The sequence below is a fragment of the Diadema antillarum genome, unplaced genomic scaffold (assembly GCF_040938485.1).
Source record: "Diadema antillarum isolate AM-2024a unplaced genomic scaffold, OU_Dant_1.0 seq00001957_RagTag, whole genome shotgun sequence".
NCBI lineage: Eukaryota > Metazoa > Echinodermata > Echinoidea > Diadematoida > Diadematidae > Diadema > Diadema antillarum.
In genome coordinates, this window is record NW_027272617.1 from 321,324 (window position 1) to 338,458 (window position 17,135).

Here is a 17,135-nt window from a genome sequence, read left to right on the forward strand (position 1 = left end):
CTTATGAAATATGAAAGAGCTTGTAATTTTAAGAGGGATTCAACGTTTATGTGATGAAAATTGGTTTTCAAATGGCCGAGATATCCAAAAAAGTGATAATAATAAAAAGCGACAGGCTACGCCTTTTATTAGGATCTCTTTGTTTCACCTTGTTTTTGGATATCTCGGCCATTTCAAAACCGATTTTCATCAAATAAACGTTTGATACCCCTTAGAATTGCATGCCCTTTGACATCTCATAGAATGGTTTCTGAATATCTTGCAAAACGTTAAAAGCTAAATCCTCACCTCAACCAGAACTGTACACATGGCACCCTTTAAAGCATTTGAATATTTTTGGGTGGCGATTGTTGTGAAGAATTGAACCGCGCATGTTTTGAATGGTGTATAGTTTGTATCTCGAGGCCATTCAATATTCTTTGGGCCTGTATACTGCATCGCTCCACATGCGCAGTGCATTATATAGGCATATAAAACTCTTGAAATTTTTACTGTCACCATTCGTTTGATCGCTGTATAATTTTTCGTTTTTTGGCAACTAACTGCACGAATCTGTTCGATTGGGACCGCAACCTAGATCACACACACACACACACACACACACAAATGTTATTTCTATTTTAACTGCTAAAATTTCAAAATTTGGTTCGCGATCAGGACCACCCCACGACCCGAAAAAAACCAACAACAACTTTATTTTGAGTGGAAATGAGAACGGTTTTTTTGTCAAACTGGTATAAGATTCCATAACGTTCCCTGTTTCCTGGACAATCCACGATCTGTGCGCTTGATATTACCCTATTGTTCTTTTAGTTTTATTTAGACATGGTGTTGGTTTTCTACATGTTATCTCTGGAGTGTATGTGTTGCTAAGAAATGACTGGAAGCACGAGGATATACGATGACTATATTTACACAGTATAAAATCTATAAAAGAAAATGCTCTCCTACACTCCTAAACAGTGAGAGTCAGGTTTGAGTTTCTTCAGTTTGTCTCCCTCAATACAAATGAAAATTTGTTAAGATCGCAACTGCAGATCAGCAGTTGCAATCTTTTTAACAAATTTTCATTTGTAGAGGGAGACAAACTGAAGAAACTCAAACCTGAGCCTTCACCCCTCTGAATAATATCTTTCTTTCAAAATGATACTCATTTTAATTACAAAAGGAAGGAGGTTATGTTCTCATCGGCGTTTGTTTGTCTGTCTCTGTGCAAAATAACTCAAAAAGTTGTGAACGGATTTGGATGAAACTTGCAGGAAAAGTTAATGACACAATTAAACACACGATACTTAAAAGGCGTTTACGCTGATCAGTGTTACATGATAATTGTGTATAATATGTTATTATATAGGCCTCAGTTGCGGATCCAGAGGGGGGCGCACCGGGCGCACGCCTCTCTTTATTTGTCGTTTAAAAAAAAAGAAATAAAAGGAAAAAATGAGATGAAAATCCAGAAGTAACACCAGAAATATTGTTTGCATCCCCCCTCCCCTTACGGAATTCCTGGATCCGCCCCTGGGCCTTCAGTAAATTCCCACGTGTTGGTGTGATGATATCATCAAAAATAAAACTGAAACCAAGTTCATGCTGTAGGCCTAATAATCACCAACAGTTTATTTCGGCACACAATGTTTCGAGCGATTCGCTCTTTCTCCAAGAATCGCTTGAAAATTTGTGTGCCGAAATAAACTGTTGGTGATTACAACGTGAACTTTGTTTCAGTTTTATTTTTGAAGATGTATTTTCTGTTAAGGGCAGCACTTAAAAAAAAAAAAAAACAATGATGAAAAATATAGATAAAGAGTTCTCTAAATACATCCAATAGTCTGTTGTACAACTATATCTGATGCGTTTAGAGAACTCATTATCTATATTGGTCAACCATCCTTATGAACTTATTTCGCAGTGATGAAAAAAACTATGTACAGTATAGTGATAAGACAGTAAAGATATAGGTGATGACGATAGAATAAATGATAGTCGTTATTGATATCAACAACATAATCATGAACGCAATGATTCTTATCAGCATTATTATCTTGATGGTGGAAGATAATTTACTCAGTGCCAGTTAATTGATCAGCAGCAATCTATGGCGAGAAGTGGGAAGAAAAACACCGTTAGATTATTACTTTTCTGATCATCAAATAATCCGAGCAAAATGACTTTCGGAGAGATTTCAGAGACAACAAAAAGGCCCCAATGCCTTATTTGATAATGACCGTGATGTTTCAGAGGTATTCTTAGTGTATCTGTATATGATAAAGTAATGCAATTTGTACAGAGACATGGCAGCGGGCCATATGAACCTCAGACTTTGCTAGCAACGATCTTGTAACATAATCTAAGATGTGTTATTATAAAATATATATGAAGAGTTTGTTCGCAAAAACCAATAAGTCCATATTTGCCAAATGGAGATATTTGCGATTATAGGTCAAGAAAAATAAAGAGAATGATAAGAAAATTTTTACTTCTTTTGACCATAACTTAAAATATATACCTTTATATGAAGTGACAATATATCATTTAAAATGTATTATTTTGTACTTTATGACAGAGATCGTACTTCAAAATCTTCAAAAATGGACTTATCGGTTTTTGCAAACAAACCCTTCATATTATATATATATATATATATATATATATATATATATATTACTAGTTCGTACACATAGTCAGGGTAAACGTATTTTAAATGAGGAATGGACGTTTCGGCATGGTTACATGATTTCTTCTCCAAAAGAATGTGAACGGTAATGTATGTCACAATGATATCATTTTAGAGAAGGAATTATGTTGCCGCCCAGAAACGTTCATTCCTAATTTACAACAGGTATTGAACAAAATCACACTAATACCTCGATTCCTAATGCTTGAAGTGGAACTTTGTAATATCCATGTAAAGAAGTCCAAACATATAGTAATGCATTTCAGGAATTTCAATGAAATAAAATACAGGCTTCTTGAATAGATTTTTGTATAATTTCTGATATCAACTCATAAATTCATTAATTCATAAATTCACCCCACTGTAATTTCTTTAAAAATTGAAATTGAAGGAAAGTATTCTGTTATTAGATAGTCATTTTTTTAATATGATATACACGTGTACATTATAATGATGACCACCAACCTACCTGGTATATTGTAGCTCAATGCAAAAAATACACTACTAGTATAATTATGATCGATGGCTCGTTTCTAATCAACCCGCTCTGCTCGTTTCATCGAGCTCCCTCTACGGTCGAATAAAGTTAAGATAGGATTGCCAGCCAGCGAGTAACATGTATCACAAACTGTACACAATGCTATGAGAGCTAGAGTATGCCTGTAAAAGAGATCGTCATAAGGTCATACATCATCGCATCATCAAAACAAAGCTATATCTGTGGCTGTGAGCTGAGCTAGGTGCTGTACTGTGGCCGTCAAAATGGCCGAGAGGTGAGTCCTTGCCCGTAACTTTTCATATTGTGCTTATTTATATGTTCCTGATGATTTAATCAGTATAAGTACCAGTACTTTTGGAACGAAGATATTCTAGTCAATCTTACAAATTGTAATGTAACTGCAGCTGCCATTGGCTAACCAGTGCCTTTCTTCGGATTTTGCCTTGCAGTAACGAGGAAGCGGGTGGATGGTGGGGGCACGATTGGGGAGGCTGGCTGAAAACTGTCCAGGAAAAGGTAAGAAAGCTTCAGAATGCAACATTTGATTTGTACCTTTAAATGGTTCCTTTGAGTTAAACTGATCCAACCAGATGATCTTCTCTCACTCTCAGCTTTTGACAACAGATCAATTCATGTTATTTCAATTGAAGCAATCCTGCAATGATGGGTTTTCTTTAACGTTAGAGTCTAGAGAGGCTTAAATACTTTTACCCCCTTATACAGTTAAAACCCAGGATTGCCTCAGTGCAATGGATGCTGATATTGATAAACAGTCAGTGTACCCGTAACTGGTAGAATTCTAATGCAAACTGCCCATAATTTGACCATAACAACAACATAGACAGAAAGATCCGTCTCTGTCCGGAGGATTCTTTTATTTTTTGAACGTTATCACTCTCTGGAGGGGATCCATGAAGCCAGACGCAGTCTCCGCGGAACATATCCCCGACGACCAGATATAGACCGATCTTTCGGTCAAACAACAACACAACGCTATCCAAAATTTGACCGTCTGCTACATGTAGAAACCTATGCTTTTGCGCACAGTTGAACCTTGGCATGGGAGGTCGAACCTTGGTGCGGGTGCTGATATATGCATGTACACAAAGTCATATAGTCCAAACCTCAACATCAACAGTATAAAAAGCAAAAGTGCAAAGCCAGTCAGATGCATGGTAGGATGTACATACCATAACATGAAATAAATGATGGTGACATATTGCACACCATACAGGAAGTTCTGATGTTGAAGTTGAAATTCTTAAGCATACATTGTAGTCCATCTGTCAAATCATCAGCTGTTCTGAGTGTTCTCATATGAACAAAACCTGCAATTCAATTCAATTCAATTCATTCTTGTCATTGTATTGCCATGTTTTTGAGTCCCAACATGCTCAAGCCAGGGTGATCAGAAGGGAGATATGTATGTGCAAAATGAACTTCAATGAAAGGAAAAGAAGTTTTAAAAAATTAGATAGTAAAAATGAGATGATTTATAAAACTTTTGACTTTTTCTAAAGTTGTAGTAGTAATGATAATACCATGACAACCCTACGACAGTGTTCTCTTTTCCTGTCTATAGTGTATAGAATGTAGCTGAACTGGAGTGTCCTGCACATTTCCATAATGCAGGTTTTGTTCATATTTTGTGCGTACACTACTGTACAAAGGTACACCTGTACATCACTCAGTTGAGGGTGTTCTGCATGATCCCATTACAGCATTCATTTTCTGCCTTTATACACTTTGAAACAATACAACAAAGTGTTGAAGATCTAAATGTAAAAGTCATGTAGAACCTATAACACATAATAGGTTCTGTATTTTGATGCATACGGATAATTGATGCAACTCTGATATCTAAATCGTAATTTGTCAGTGCTCAAATACTTCAATGTTAGCATATATTGGATTATGGTACCTCTTTTACCTAGTATGTAGATTTGTAAAGCAAAAGAAAAGAACTGCCAATGATGCATTTTGATAAACACAACCATATTGATAACTGGGAGAAAAAAAAGAGACAATAAGCACTCATGATCGTGTGAATGACAATTGCTTTTGTGAGTTTACTATGGAGGGAGGATGCAAAGGACTCTATCATGAAATAGCCATCCCCCCCAAAAAAAAAAAAAATAAATAAATAAAAAAAAATAAATAAAAATAAACAAATAAATAAAAGAAGAAAAGGAAGAAAAATACAAACAAGTATGCCTCCTGAAAGTTGAGATTTAGACTAAATTGCTAAACCTGTGCATGACAGACTTCCAAATCCTGCCTCAACTCAAGAAAAAAATAAAACATGAAAAGGGTAATTTTTGAATAAGTGGTTATGCATTGAAAGCGGTTTTTCTCATTGAGAGTTGGAAAGGTTGCTGTTTGTTTTTTTATTTTAGTTTGTTTCAGAGTGTGTATGTGTGTGTGTGTGTGTTGGGGGGGGGGGTGTCTTTTCCTAATATTTTGTCTGTCTTTACACTTATATTGTTGTGACCCATTTTCTTTCCTAGTCTGGCCAGGCCTTGGAGCAAATGAAGAAGGATCTTGGTGAGTTTGGGTCCACCATCCAAAAAGATACAGCTCAAGCAGCCGCCAGTACAGCAACACTAATCAAAGAGAAACTTAAGGTAATTTAACCATTCTTTTTTAAAAGATACAAGGAATTATAGTATCTTTCAGTCACATTTGTGTCTTCTTGTGCAATGCATTATGTGGTTCATAATTTGAAAATGAAGAGAAATGTTTTATTGTACAGGAATAATTTTCCAACTCAAATTTGATAGCAATTTCAGCTGATGAACAATATTTCAAATGGTATCTTGTACACTTCAATGGAAAAAAACTGCTACACAAAGAGTTAATTTGTGTAGCAGTGATGTAAAAATGCTTAGCAAAATGTGATCTGATGCAAGGAAAATTATTCCCTGTGGAAAGAACCATACAGTATCACTGATACCGAAAAGGGAAGCTATGAACGTTGTCTGCTTGTCGATCTACCAGTTCCATAGATGTGTCTTTGTGTTTCTGATTGTGATATCTATGATAAGTAAGCCTCTCTTTGTGCATATTACAATATAATATGATTTATATGACTTTAAAATGATAGAAGAATGCCTAAAATATATATAATCCATCTCTCAAAGGTACCTGAGGATGAGGATGACGTGACGACTACTGCCCGGATGAAAATTGGCTTCTCCAACCTCCTGACTGGCCTCTCCCAGAGTCTCACTCCGAGCGAGAAGACAGAGAGAGGGGAAGATGTTGTCCCCATTGCCCAGAAAGATCCCCACATCTTTGACAAGGCCAGGGTGAGAGTGACCGACTTTGCCTTCCATACCCAGTCATGCTGTTTTAAGGTCCAGGGCCCTGCTTCGTGGGATCTGGGAAACTATATCAAACGATGAACCCACAGTTGGGACAGATCCAGATCAGATCTAATTGGGAACGATAAACAGAAATTCAAGATGTTTTCTGGAACACAGCAAGATGGGCCCAAGATATTGTTGTTCCCAAATGGCTTAGTGAAACAGTTCCTAACTTCTGTGGACTGATTGATCCCAAAATTGTTCTGAAGATCAACAATTGAACTTAGGATTATTTTAGAGCTTAGTGAATCAGCTGTTTTAACCCTGTGCTTATGATTAACTTGGAATATCATGTACAGAGTCTATCTTGGATGGCTGTTTCTCAAAGACAATGTATTGTCTGGTCATGCCATCACATCATAGAAGATACTAGTATTATAATCTGCTAGCCCTCAGAATATTTGTTATTATTACCTATACGAGGTAGTTTTGCGAGGCAATTAAAGTTGATATTTTGCAGGGTCGTGAGTTCAGCAGGCAACATTAGAGCATATCACGAGCATCCGGGGTTTTACATATACAGTGGACTCCTGTTATAACGAAATCCTCGAGACTGGCAGTTTTTTTCGTTATATCGGAATTTTGTTATAACTGAACAAATAAACAATAAAAGAGCACAGAGTGGAAAACGTTGCGGCCCGAATTTTTACTTCGTTGTAACCGGAATTTCGTTATAACCGTGTTCGTTATAATTATAGGAGTGCACTGTGAAACAGGGAGGTGGGAAGAGAAGGAGTGGAATCTCTCTTCCCATCTTTCTGCTTTACATGTAAACATTCCGATCGACCACGAAGAGAAAACATTCAAGGAGGTCGCTGCGTGTCGATTACACGCACCGCAGAAGAACGCCGATAAATCAACTCATACAAGGTCGACAACTTCCAACAGCACTACTCGTCAAACGATGATTAGTCCATTTGTGCTCAATAACTGCACAGTGACCATCAGTTATTACAACTCTCCAAACTGAATTAGAAGCAAAAATAAAGTGCAAAAGCGTTCAGATGTTTGAAGTTCGCCTGTTACAACTACATACACTGTATGTATCTTTGAAGTTGGAGTTCAATGATATACATTGATGAACAATTTTTCAATTATTCGACATGTTGGCGATGATCTACAGGTAGTCAAATGTGGCTTGATCTATATCATAGTGCATAGCCGTATTCACATATTTTCCTAATTTACCTAGGGGATAGGTAATAATTATGATATTGACTGGCCTTGAGGGAGATACCAGATAGATATTGCCCGCACTGAAAGAATATTTTCTGGTAACTCCCTAGAGGCCAGTCAATATTGTGTAAATATTTTGAATACATGTTATGATTTCCTTTTGAATACTTGTTATCATTTTCTTTTGAGTGTTGCTGTGATAATTCAGAAAGTGTTCCAAAGCTGCTGCAATGATATTTCCCCATCATTAAGAGTTGATGGCAACTGAGGCTGCTGGATGGAAGATTTTTGTTTTTGTTTTACATTTCTTATTTTGTGAACAGTTTGATTATTTTTGAGGCTTGGCTAGCTAATGGGGGCTTTCTTTTTTGTATTTTACTGAAGATGTTGAACCATTCCTCATATAGTATTGCTTTATTGGTTTCTTTCTTGAAACTGAAATTTTCTGGTATTCCAGTGAAATATATTTGTAGTGATTATATTTTGGCATTTTATTTGGTCTTTTTCTAAATCGTTCTCAAGGGGAAACGCTTTCAAAAATCTGTAAATATGTGAACTCTTTGCTGAAGAATAGCCAGTGTACCAAACTTTCTGCTCCTTCAATATTCCGTCACTCAGGCTCGCCTGCATGCCATGCAGACCGATCCAACCACCTACTGCAGCGATCCCGATGGACACCCAGATTTCCGTGAGTGGCTGGAGTCTTTCAACGTGGAGTCGTACAAGGGCGACATCTCCGAGCTGCTTGTGGCCAACACCGAAGTTCGAGCACTCTACACCAAGCTAGTAAGCCTTGCTTCCTGCAGAAATCTCCCAAGAGATATCCTGTATCATGGTTAATCCATTGAATATATACTTAACCCTCTGGGTGCTTTGAGTGGCGGAAAAACAAAAACAAAAAAACAAAACATAGCGAAGTACACACTGTCAAAAGCCCCGGCACAAAAAAAAAGGTTAAAGAGCAAACATTGTGTTGTACAGGCTCATGTCAAGTGTCATGGCAAACACATGTTTTACTTACTGTTGTTCTGTCAATGCCAGTGAGGTACTTCTTTACATTGTGTTTATTACACTTGATCACTGTGAAGGATTCCCTACATATGACAAGTTCCTTTCCAAAAGGTGCCAAATCCATTTTTAAAAAAATCAAATTGGACTTTTTGACAGAAATGTACTCATTTTTAGGAGTTGCGTACAATAATCTCTTCAAATGTTTTGAAATTCTTGTGAAAAAATGGAGAATTCAGGCAATGAAAAATAAGTTTGGTTTCAGGTGCCGAGTCCAACAGGATCCAATCAGAGAGCCGTATGCATGCTTGAACGCACTTTGACCCCAGAGTAAGGCCAAGCTGGATAGCTTCCCTACCTGTGTAGCATTTCAGATGACCCTTATTACTGTATAAGCTGTTATTTTCACGAATATCACGAATCACTATTGGATCGCGAATTAAGCAACACGCAAAAATGTTGCTATACGCTATGGTAGCAATGCATTCATGATAGCTTCGGTGTCGATCAGTGAAAACAACCTCCCGCGAAAATGTCTGTGACTTCCTAATTCACGAAAATATCTGTATGTGAAAGTAACAGCTTACAGTACTTGATTAAGAAAAAAACTGTGAAATGTTTCATTCCTGTGCATATAAGTTCTTTGATGGGATTGGGTAGAAATTACAAATCATCCCAGAAAATTCACAGCCACAGAAACTAGTCACTAAAACAACTTTTACATGTTGTACATTACTGTGCTTAAATTTTTGTTCCAAAAAGTGCTAAATCTACAAAATCCTCCAAAATATAAATTCTTTAATAATTAAATGACACTATTTATGGGACATAAAGTCTCATAGAGTGAAAACACTTTGAAGCATTTGAAATAAAAATCCAAGTTTTCCCCTTTCAAATGGATTTAGCACCTTTTGAAAAGTAACTGTTCATGTATGCAGTTATTCTGTTCCTGAGACTCTCACCACATTATGACAATCAGCTAGCCACTTACAAACTCTTCCTAGCTTCAGAATGTCATTTAACGTTTTTCTACCTCCATAACCACAAAGTGTCTGGAAGTGTTGATGTGGATGTTCTCTCGCCTTGTGAACAGGTACCGGCTGCTGTGTCCCATGTGGAGTTCTGGGGGCGCTATTTATACCGCGTCCAGCAGCTGAAGCAGGACGAGGCACGGAGGCGAGCGCTGAAAGAGCGGGCCGAGATGACGTCATCTCAGAAGTTTGAAGAGGAGGACCTCGGCTGGGGGGATGAAGGTCTCTGGAAGATCTTGTTACTTTGACTGCAGAATAAAACTGTTCTTTGTAGAAAACACATGAAATCAGTCCATCAGTATCTCATAGTCTTGTGTTTTCTCTCTTTCTAAGGAGTTCATGTTTACATCCTGTCTTTTTTAAGGTGACAATGTTCAGCATCTCATTGTGGTAATATTAGTGCCATTTATTCTTTATTTTTATTTTTTGTTTTGCATTCAAGCATTCAAAATTTTCTCTCATTCTCTCTGGAAAAGAAAATTCTGGGTCAACCTTCACAACTGCCATTGCACTTCTATGTTGTTTCTTACAAGGTAGTGACATCATTGCCAGATCTATTTGCATCTGTTATTGTGTTATGGTAACGCTGTTATGCAAAATCAAACAAAATTTGTACAATTCAAGAACTTTCTCAGTTTTTATCCAATTTTAGTGGCTGTTTTGTTTATATGGCATCTCTGCTCTTGTGAAAGTTTTCTTAAATGCTGATAGGCAGTTGCTGATAGGAGTTGTTTTTTTGTTTTTTTAATTCTTCTAAGAACATCTCTATCAGTTTACCAAATGAAATGCATTATAATGGCAAATTTTGATTATCCCTTTTCTGTCAGACGAAACTTGGGACACCATGCCAGAAGCTACCAAGAACCAGTCCGGAGTCGAACGATTTGTCGTCCTACCGCAAGATGCGGAGCAGCGGCTCAGCGAATGCGGTGCTGAGGGGGAGACAAAGTCACAAGTGGACCAACCAAACCGATCCTCTGCTGACCAACCCGAACAGTTGCGAAGTGACAGACCAGTAGAATCAAATTCTATGATGCAGGACTCAGAAACAAGTTCACAAATAGCCAAGGAGCAGACTATACCTTCGCAAATGCCCACGACTTCGGCAACAGACTCTAAGACAACGGACCAGAAAGTTGAATCGACGGTATCTTCAACAAGGACTGATGAAAACCTGGAAACGATACAAGGGCAGAAACAGGAACCAAGCAGAGAAAGCAAATCGATGGAGAGAAAAGAAGAGGCAGAATCGAACAGTTCCGATCCCACACAAGTGTCTTCCACAGCCGAAGATGGTGCGGAGTCCCTACCACCAAAGGAGGCTGTTGTTGCCGCGGAGACGGAGAGGAAAAGTGACACGGACATGGTGACCCACAAGTCCAAGGACACCCTGAAACTTGAGGAACTCACAGTGGAAACACCAGGTGCAGAGGATGGCAAGACTGTTGAGACGGAGCAGACCTCACCAGTAGCTTCTGAGGCCAGCAATAGAGGTAGGGCTGTGGAATTGCCATGGTACTGAAATATGATGCATTTCTTTTTTCTTTTACACACCATACCCACCAAGCATTCGGATTGAGTGAATGCAGCAATATCAGAATGCATCAGTAAAAGTTTGATGAAAATTGGACAATCTGCTCAAAAGTTATGAATATTTAAAGTTTCTGAGCAGCTATCGCTGGATGAGAAGACTACTACAGTTTATGATGTCACGTATGTACAACAATATGAAAATATAAACAGAATTCAGCATATTTTCATATTTGTAGCAAAACCAAAGAATGCTTGCCTTACCTCTTCCAGAAAGCTGGGGGAACAATGTTATCCTAAACATGTGTCAGTAACAAGTCCAGGGAATGTGTACATTTCACAAAGAATGAAATTTTGTGGAATTCTCTTCATATTTTCTTTATATCGTGCATATGTGACATCATGAACTGTAGTAGCCTGCTCATCCAGCAGTGGCTGCACAAAAACTAAAAAACTTTGGAATGGATTGTCCAATTTTCCTCAAACTTTCATCAGTGTGTTCCACTAATATTGCTGATTTACTCAATCTACACATATATTTGGGTAAACTTGTCCTCTAAGGCAGAATTGTTCACTCTTCCGGTGTGCTTGAGGGTAAAGATGCAAATGTGAAACAAATAGAAGTCTTTCCGATGGTGTCACACCTTTGGTTAGATGCGTGAATGCCAAGTCCAACATCCTGGTATTTGATTAGCGTAAATTTTGTGAAGTTTAGGCATAGTTAATTATCCTAAACTGGATGGGAGTCTTGCATTATTTCAGTTACTAAACCTTAATTAGCAAGTTGTGGTACTTAAATGTCACTTTCTTTTTTGTGATGTCTGTAAATATAAGCATAACTATTTTTCCATCAAAATATGCCCAGCAGAGTTCAAAGCTCTAAAGTGATAGACTTATGCAACAAAATGTCAGACTTGCATGTTGTATGTTTGACTTTGTTTGAAAGTTGAATTTCCAGTGTAAACAAAAGAAATATTTCATATTGCTAAATGTTTATGAAATGAAAAAGCAGAGAATTAAGCAAAACAAGTGTCCAGAGAACATTACTGTTTTAATAGTGGATGAAAGACGAAAAACTAACAATTACAGTTGCTATTATTTTGCTATTGTGCACTAAACATATGTTTGATGTGATAAGTCTAACTGTCTGGGGTTTCAACACCTTGTGTATAAGCAAAAAAAAAAAAAAAAGAGAAAAAAAATTTACATTTTCAGAGGTGCTATAAAGCTGTACATATTTAGGTGCTCTGTACTCGAGCATATCTTTACGTATGCTGTGACATTCAATTTGCTATTGTGAACATTTCGGATTCCATACAATGTTGTCCTTGAATAGAATCCAGCTTGAGCGACGACTGGGAGAAGGACTTTGATGACATCGAGGTCACAGAGGAGGACATGAAGAACGCCTCGACGAAGCTGATGTCAACTGTCGATGATGACCTTGACGATGACTGGGAGAGTTGGGAGTAGATCCATAATTTTCTTGAAAAAACAAGTCTTTTGTCTCTTTCTCTCTCTATGTCACTACTTACCTAACTTTAGGTTAAGTTTATTTTAACAAAATGATTAAAAAAAAGAATGGAATTGAGACATCATGTCAGTTGTATGGGTTCATGCATGACCACTCAAGCAAATCAGATAGGTGTTGTATTCTCACGATGGAGTAGATCTATATTTCTCTGAAAAGAGCACGTGTGAGGCAAGCATTGCCTCAAGGTTGTGTAAATAGAGTCAGAAATTATCCTACCTTAGGTATGCCAGTTTCTCTCAGCTGCTTTCATCATATGGAAATACTGTATGTCTGACTCTGTGCGTCACAATGTATCTGACATGTTAGGGTATTACGCTTCAAGGTGCTTAGAAAGAAACGCTTTGATAGAATACACCATACTCTGAACAATTCCATTCATCATTCCTTTTTCTTCTTTTTTGCTCTTTTTGTATGCTAATGCACTCCTACTGGCTTACTACTCACTCTGGCCTTGAATGATCTTTTATGGAAGCAAAAATCTTGAACAGTGCAATTTCAACTCAAAATTCCATCTGGGACTTTGTGTCTGTATTCTTATTGATTATTTTTTTGAAGGGAAAACTTTTTTGAGCTATACACTTGAACAAGTTGGAAAAATGCTGACATTTCGTGTGACGAAAGAAGTTTAGAAAACCTAGAGTTTTGACATTTCAGCTGTCACACATATTGATGGTGAGGTTTGAGATCAATGTTTTTACATTGTTCTATGGAGGAGTTGATCAATGACTCTGATTCTTTAATTAAAAAAAAACAAACAAATAGAAACTGGTTTTTCCTTTTGGACGAAAGCATGATTGCAATATGTTAAAGCCAGCAAGTACTAAACAAAATACCAAGAAATATAAACAAAATTAAATAAAATTAAAAAATACCATTTAATGTATGTATGAGAAAACTTATGGTTTATCTGTTTTTTTAGAAATTCTGAGGGTCAGAGATATTCAATATTAAATGAAAACATGTTATTTATATCAAATAATGAGCAAAGACTAGTACTGTTGGTATCTAAGTTATTTGTTTGTTAATATTTCCATTGAGTTGAGCTACACACCTTTCTGATTTACTGGAAGCGAGGTTGATTGATCCTCTATTGTTCTCCTGCATTCATCATGCAAACTAAGATTGATACTGTACTACAGTACATGCAATGCTGCCTGTAGAGGGCAGCAGACATACTTGCACTCCTGGGTCTGTATGTTTGGCCCGAGCATTCATCCTATCAAGCTTTTATTGGGAAATGGGTTCTCTGTAGACTGATCTTGAAGGTTGACTAAAATTATGAAATGTTCACCTAGCAGTGCACATCTTGGTCCAACATACATTGTACATGAAAATCCTACTAGCCTGTGGACAAGAGTTGAAAAATGAAATGTGATTTGTAATCCTGCAAATGTGGATCTCTAGATGATGGGTGCTGGAAGGCTCACAGCATAATTTATAATGGCAAATACATGTAGAATCATATTCAGTGTGTATCAAGGCACCATACACCGTGTAGTGGAAGCTTGGTATAACTCGGTACTCTGTAAAGCAGGATATTTTCAGGGCATGAAAGTTTAGCAAATTGGAGCCGACGTCTTTTTTTCTCGGCGTGAAATGTTCATTAATTGCCATTGGCATTCAGTGCATGTAATGTAGACAACAACTTTCGTGTGCATGTTAATTTTGCAAATCTTAGCTGTTGCTAAATTTGCAAAATTGAAATGCACACGAATATTTCTGGTTTTTACTGTATGTATTTCCTAGGTACAACAATTTTGGGCATGAAAAGAGTAATTTCTGTCATCCTATTAAAATGTACAAAATGTATGCTTTTTAGGGATGTATTGTCTTCTTGTAACAGATACATGTATAGCAAAATCTTTAATGAAATGAACCAGATTGCCAAGTCCTCGGGATCTATATCAAGTTTCAGTTGTGTCAAACGATAACTTCCAACTGGAGTGTTGGTTTAGGGAAGGTAAAATGTTGGGTAAGCTTGTGGAAAAACATAGGTTTCAAGGCCATTTATGTCAAAACCAGTACCACCATTCATCATGCTTTTCCTGTGTACCAAGTCCATTTGTCTTGGTAAAATGGAAATGTATAAATCATGCTACTTCAAATTAATCTTCTACATGAACTCGAGGAAGGCTCCAAGGACCCATTGCAACTTCATTATCAAATTCATTTGACAACATCTGACTAAATTTTGTTTGAGTGGTTACACTGGATTGCAAGCTGTGTTAGTAGAGTTGGTGTTTCGACACTGTTTAATATTGCCTTTTAAGGGGAAGTAGTTGCTGGGCTTTCTTGAAACCTTAGGATATGTGCTTGCACACATTCTTATCATTATGCCTGTTCACATTGCTTTGTATGGTTCCTCCTTGTTCAGACACTGCAATGTCAGTATGAGAGAGAGCAACATGTGACTGCAAATTTACCAAGATGATTAGATTTACTTATCAAGACATTTAAGAGGTGTATCTATCAATATTATTGTGTCAATGTAACTATTTTTTTTTTCATTGTGTACATTAAAAAGAATATTGTCGGATATTTAATTCATCTATTAATTTTTTTCATTATTTTTTTTTAATCGGTATTGAATGCTATTTTTAAGATTTTGTTTTGTACAGGAAATTCAAAATGTGTATGTATTGTATGATGTATCAGACTAATGGACCTTCTTTCCTCTACTGTTACTACTTTAAATATGTGTACCTACTTCAACTGTCTTATCAAAAACTTTAAGGGCATTGAGTACATACTTTACATTTGCCATTGTAGTAAAGCTGTGTTGTATGATGGTGAGGTTTCAAAGGAAAAAGCTAGGAGGAAAAGAAAAATCGACAGAGCCTTCATGTAACAGAAATTCTCCTGACCTTTAACATTGCTTTCAAACTGTGCTAACTTCTTCGTTTTTCAATGAGTGGTATCCTTTTTACGTTCAATGTGAATGGCATTTGAGATGATGCTGAGATAGGCTTAAAGAGTATAAACATGGATGTATGTGTATGTGGAAAATGGCATTTTGCAAATACATTTCGTAGAAGTGCAAAGTTTACTTTGTTAAAAATCTAATACAGTGGACTCTCGTTATAACGAAGTTCTCGGGACTGCTCGGGACTGGCAGTTTTCTTTCATTATATGGAAATTTCATTATAACTGAAAAAAATAAACATATAAAACATAGAGTGGATGTTGTTGCGACCTGAATTTGTACTTTGTTGTAAACGGAAATTAGAAATGTGTTCATTATAACGGGAGTGCACTGTATTAGTTGAGGGATGTGCATCAAGAAGATGACACAGATTGAGCAATTATCAATATCACTTACTTTTACAGGTGTGACCAAAACATATAAACTTCAAAGGAAAGGGTCTAATTCATGTATGAATAAGTGAAGTAAAGGAAAAGTGACTATCAGAGCTGCCCCCTCCAAAATTACAAATTCTTCTTTTATCCTCTTTTTTTTTCACCCCTTTCCAATTGATGTGTGCTCCAGTTGTGGAATATAGAAGTACAGAGAATGGATTATTTAAACATGATTGACAGTAAAGTTTTATTCTTTTGTGAGGTAATGTCTGTAGTGTTAAATTGAAGTTATATTGACAAAGTCCATGTGAGACTTGCTTTGCATATGCCATGTTTAAATCTTTTAACAATACATGTATTGCTTGTAACATCCATGAAATTGAATGAAGTATTATTGATGGCTGAAGAATCAATTTTGTTGTCAAATTATAGAATAACCATTTTGCGAGAGGAAAAAAAAAAAGAACATCAGTGGATGTTACGAAAAAATTCCAGCAAGATATGGGTTCTTTTGGGGCTTATGACAAAGATCTATCTAAAGGTGTTGCAGGGATTTATTTCAAAGTACAAATTTACAGATGCCTCTCAGAAAACCACAGATCGGTCTCATTTTTTTTTCTTTCCTTTTTTTTGTTTGTTTGGTACCTCTAAGTTGTGAGGTAAAGAAAGTTTATGATGTGTCAAACGTTGTGGTCATGGGTTTCATTCCTCCAAATATTGCAGTGATATATGAAAGAATCTTTCATCAAGAGCTGTGACTGAAATCGCCGCCTCAGAAATAATATCTGTACAGAATGATGCAGAATTCAAAACCATGAACGTGAAATGTGATGGTAGTTATGATCTATTGAGGCTATTTCCCCCCTCCTTTTTGTTTTGATCACTGTTCACTGGATGGCATTTGTCCAAATAAGTTGTATACAGAAAAGCTCCCTCTTCTGTGGCCCGTTGCATATAAGTTACAATTATGGTAACTTTGCCATCCAATGGTAACTTCCATGGAATTCTTGATTTTGATTGG

General features: G+C 36.8%; 1 protein-coding gene across 1 annotated transcript; it reads left to right on the forward strand.

The window, feature by feature from the left end:
• The first annotated feature begins 3,370 nt into the window (after positions 1-3,370).
• Positions 3,371-13,526, forward strand: LOC139713396 (BSD domain-containing protein 1-like). Its single transcript, XM_071625131.1, has 8 exons — positions 3,371-3,447; positions 3,623-3,689; positions 5,681-5,797; positions 6,314-6,481; positions 8,333-8,500; positions 9,816-9,975; positions 10,581-11,246; positions 12,620-13,526. Exons 1-8 carry the CDS (start codon positions 3,437-3,439, stop codon positions 12,754-12,756), a joined length of 1,494 nt encoding a protein of 497 aa, XP_071481232.1. The 5' UTR covers positions 3,371-3,436; the 3' UTR covers positions 12,757-13,526.
• The last annotated feature ends 3,609 nt before the right edge of the window (positions 13,527-17,135 follow it).

What these genes read in the sequence shown, in the direction of transcription:
- LOC139713396 (XM_071625131.1), top strand. An exon ending in GAGCACTCTACACCAAGCTA is followed by an intron (nt 8,501 to 9,815) that starts GTAAGCCTTGCT and finishes CCTTGTGAACAG; the next exon opens with GTACCGGCTGCTGTGTCCCA. An exon ending in CCTCGGCTGGGGGGATGAAG is followed by an intron (nt 9,976 to 10,580) that starts GTCTCTGGAAGA and finishes CTTTTCTGTCAG; the next exon opens with ACGAAACTTGGGACACCATG.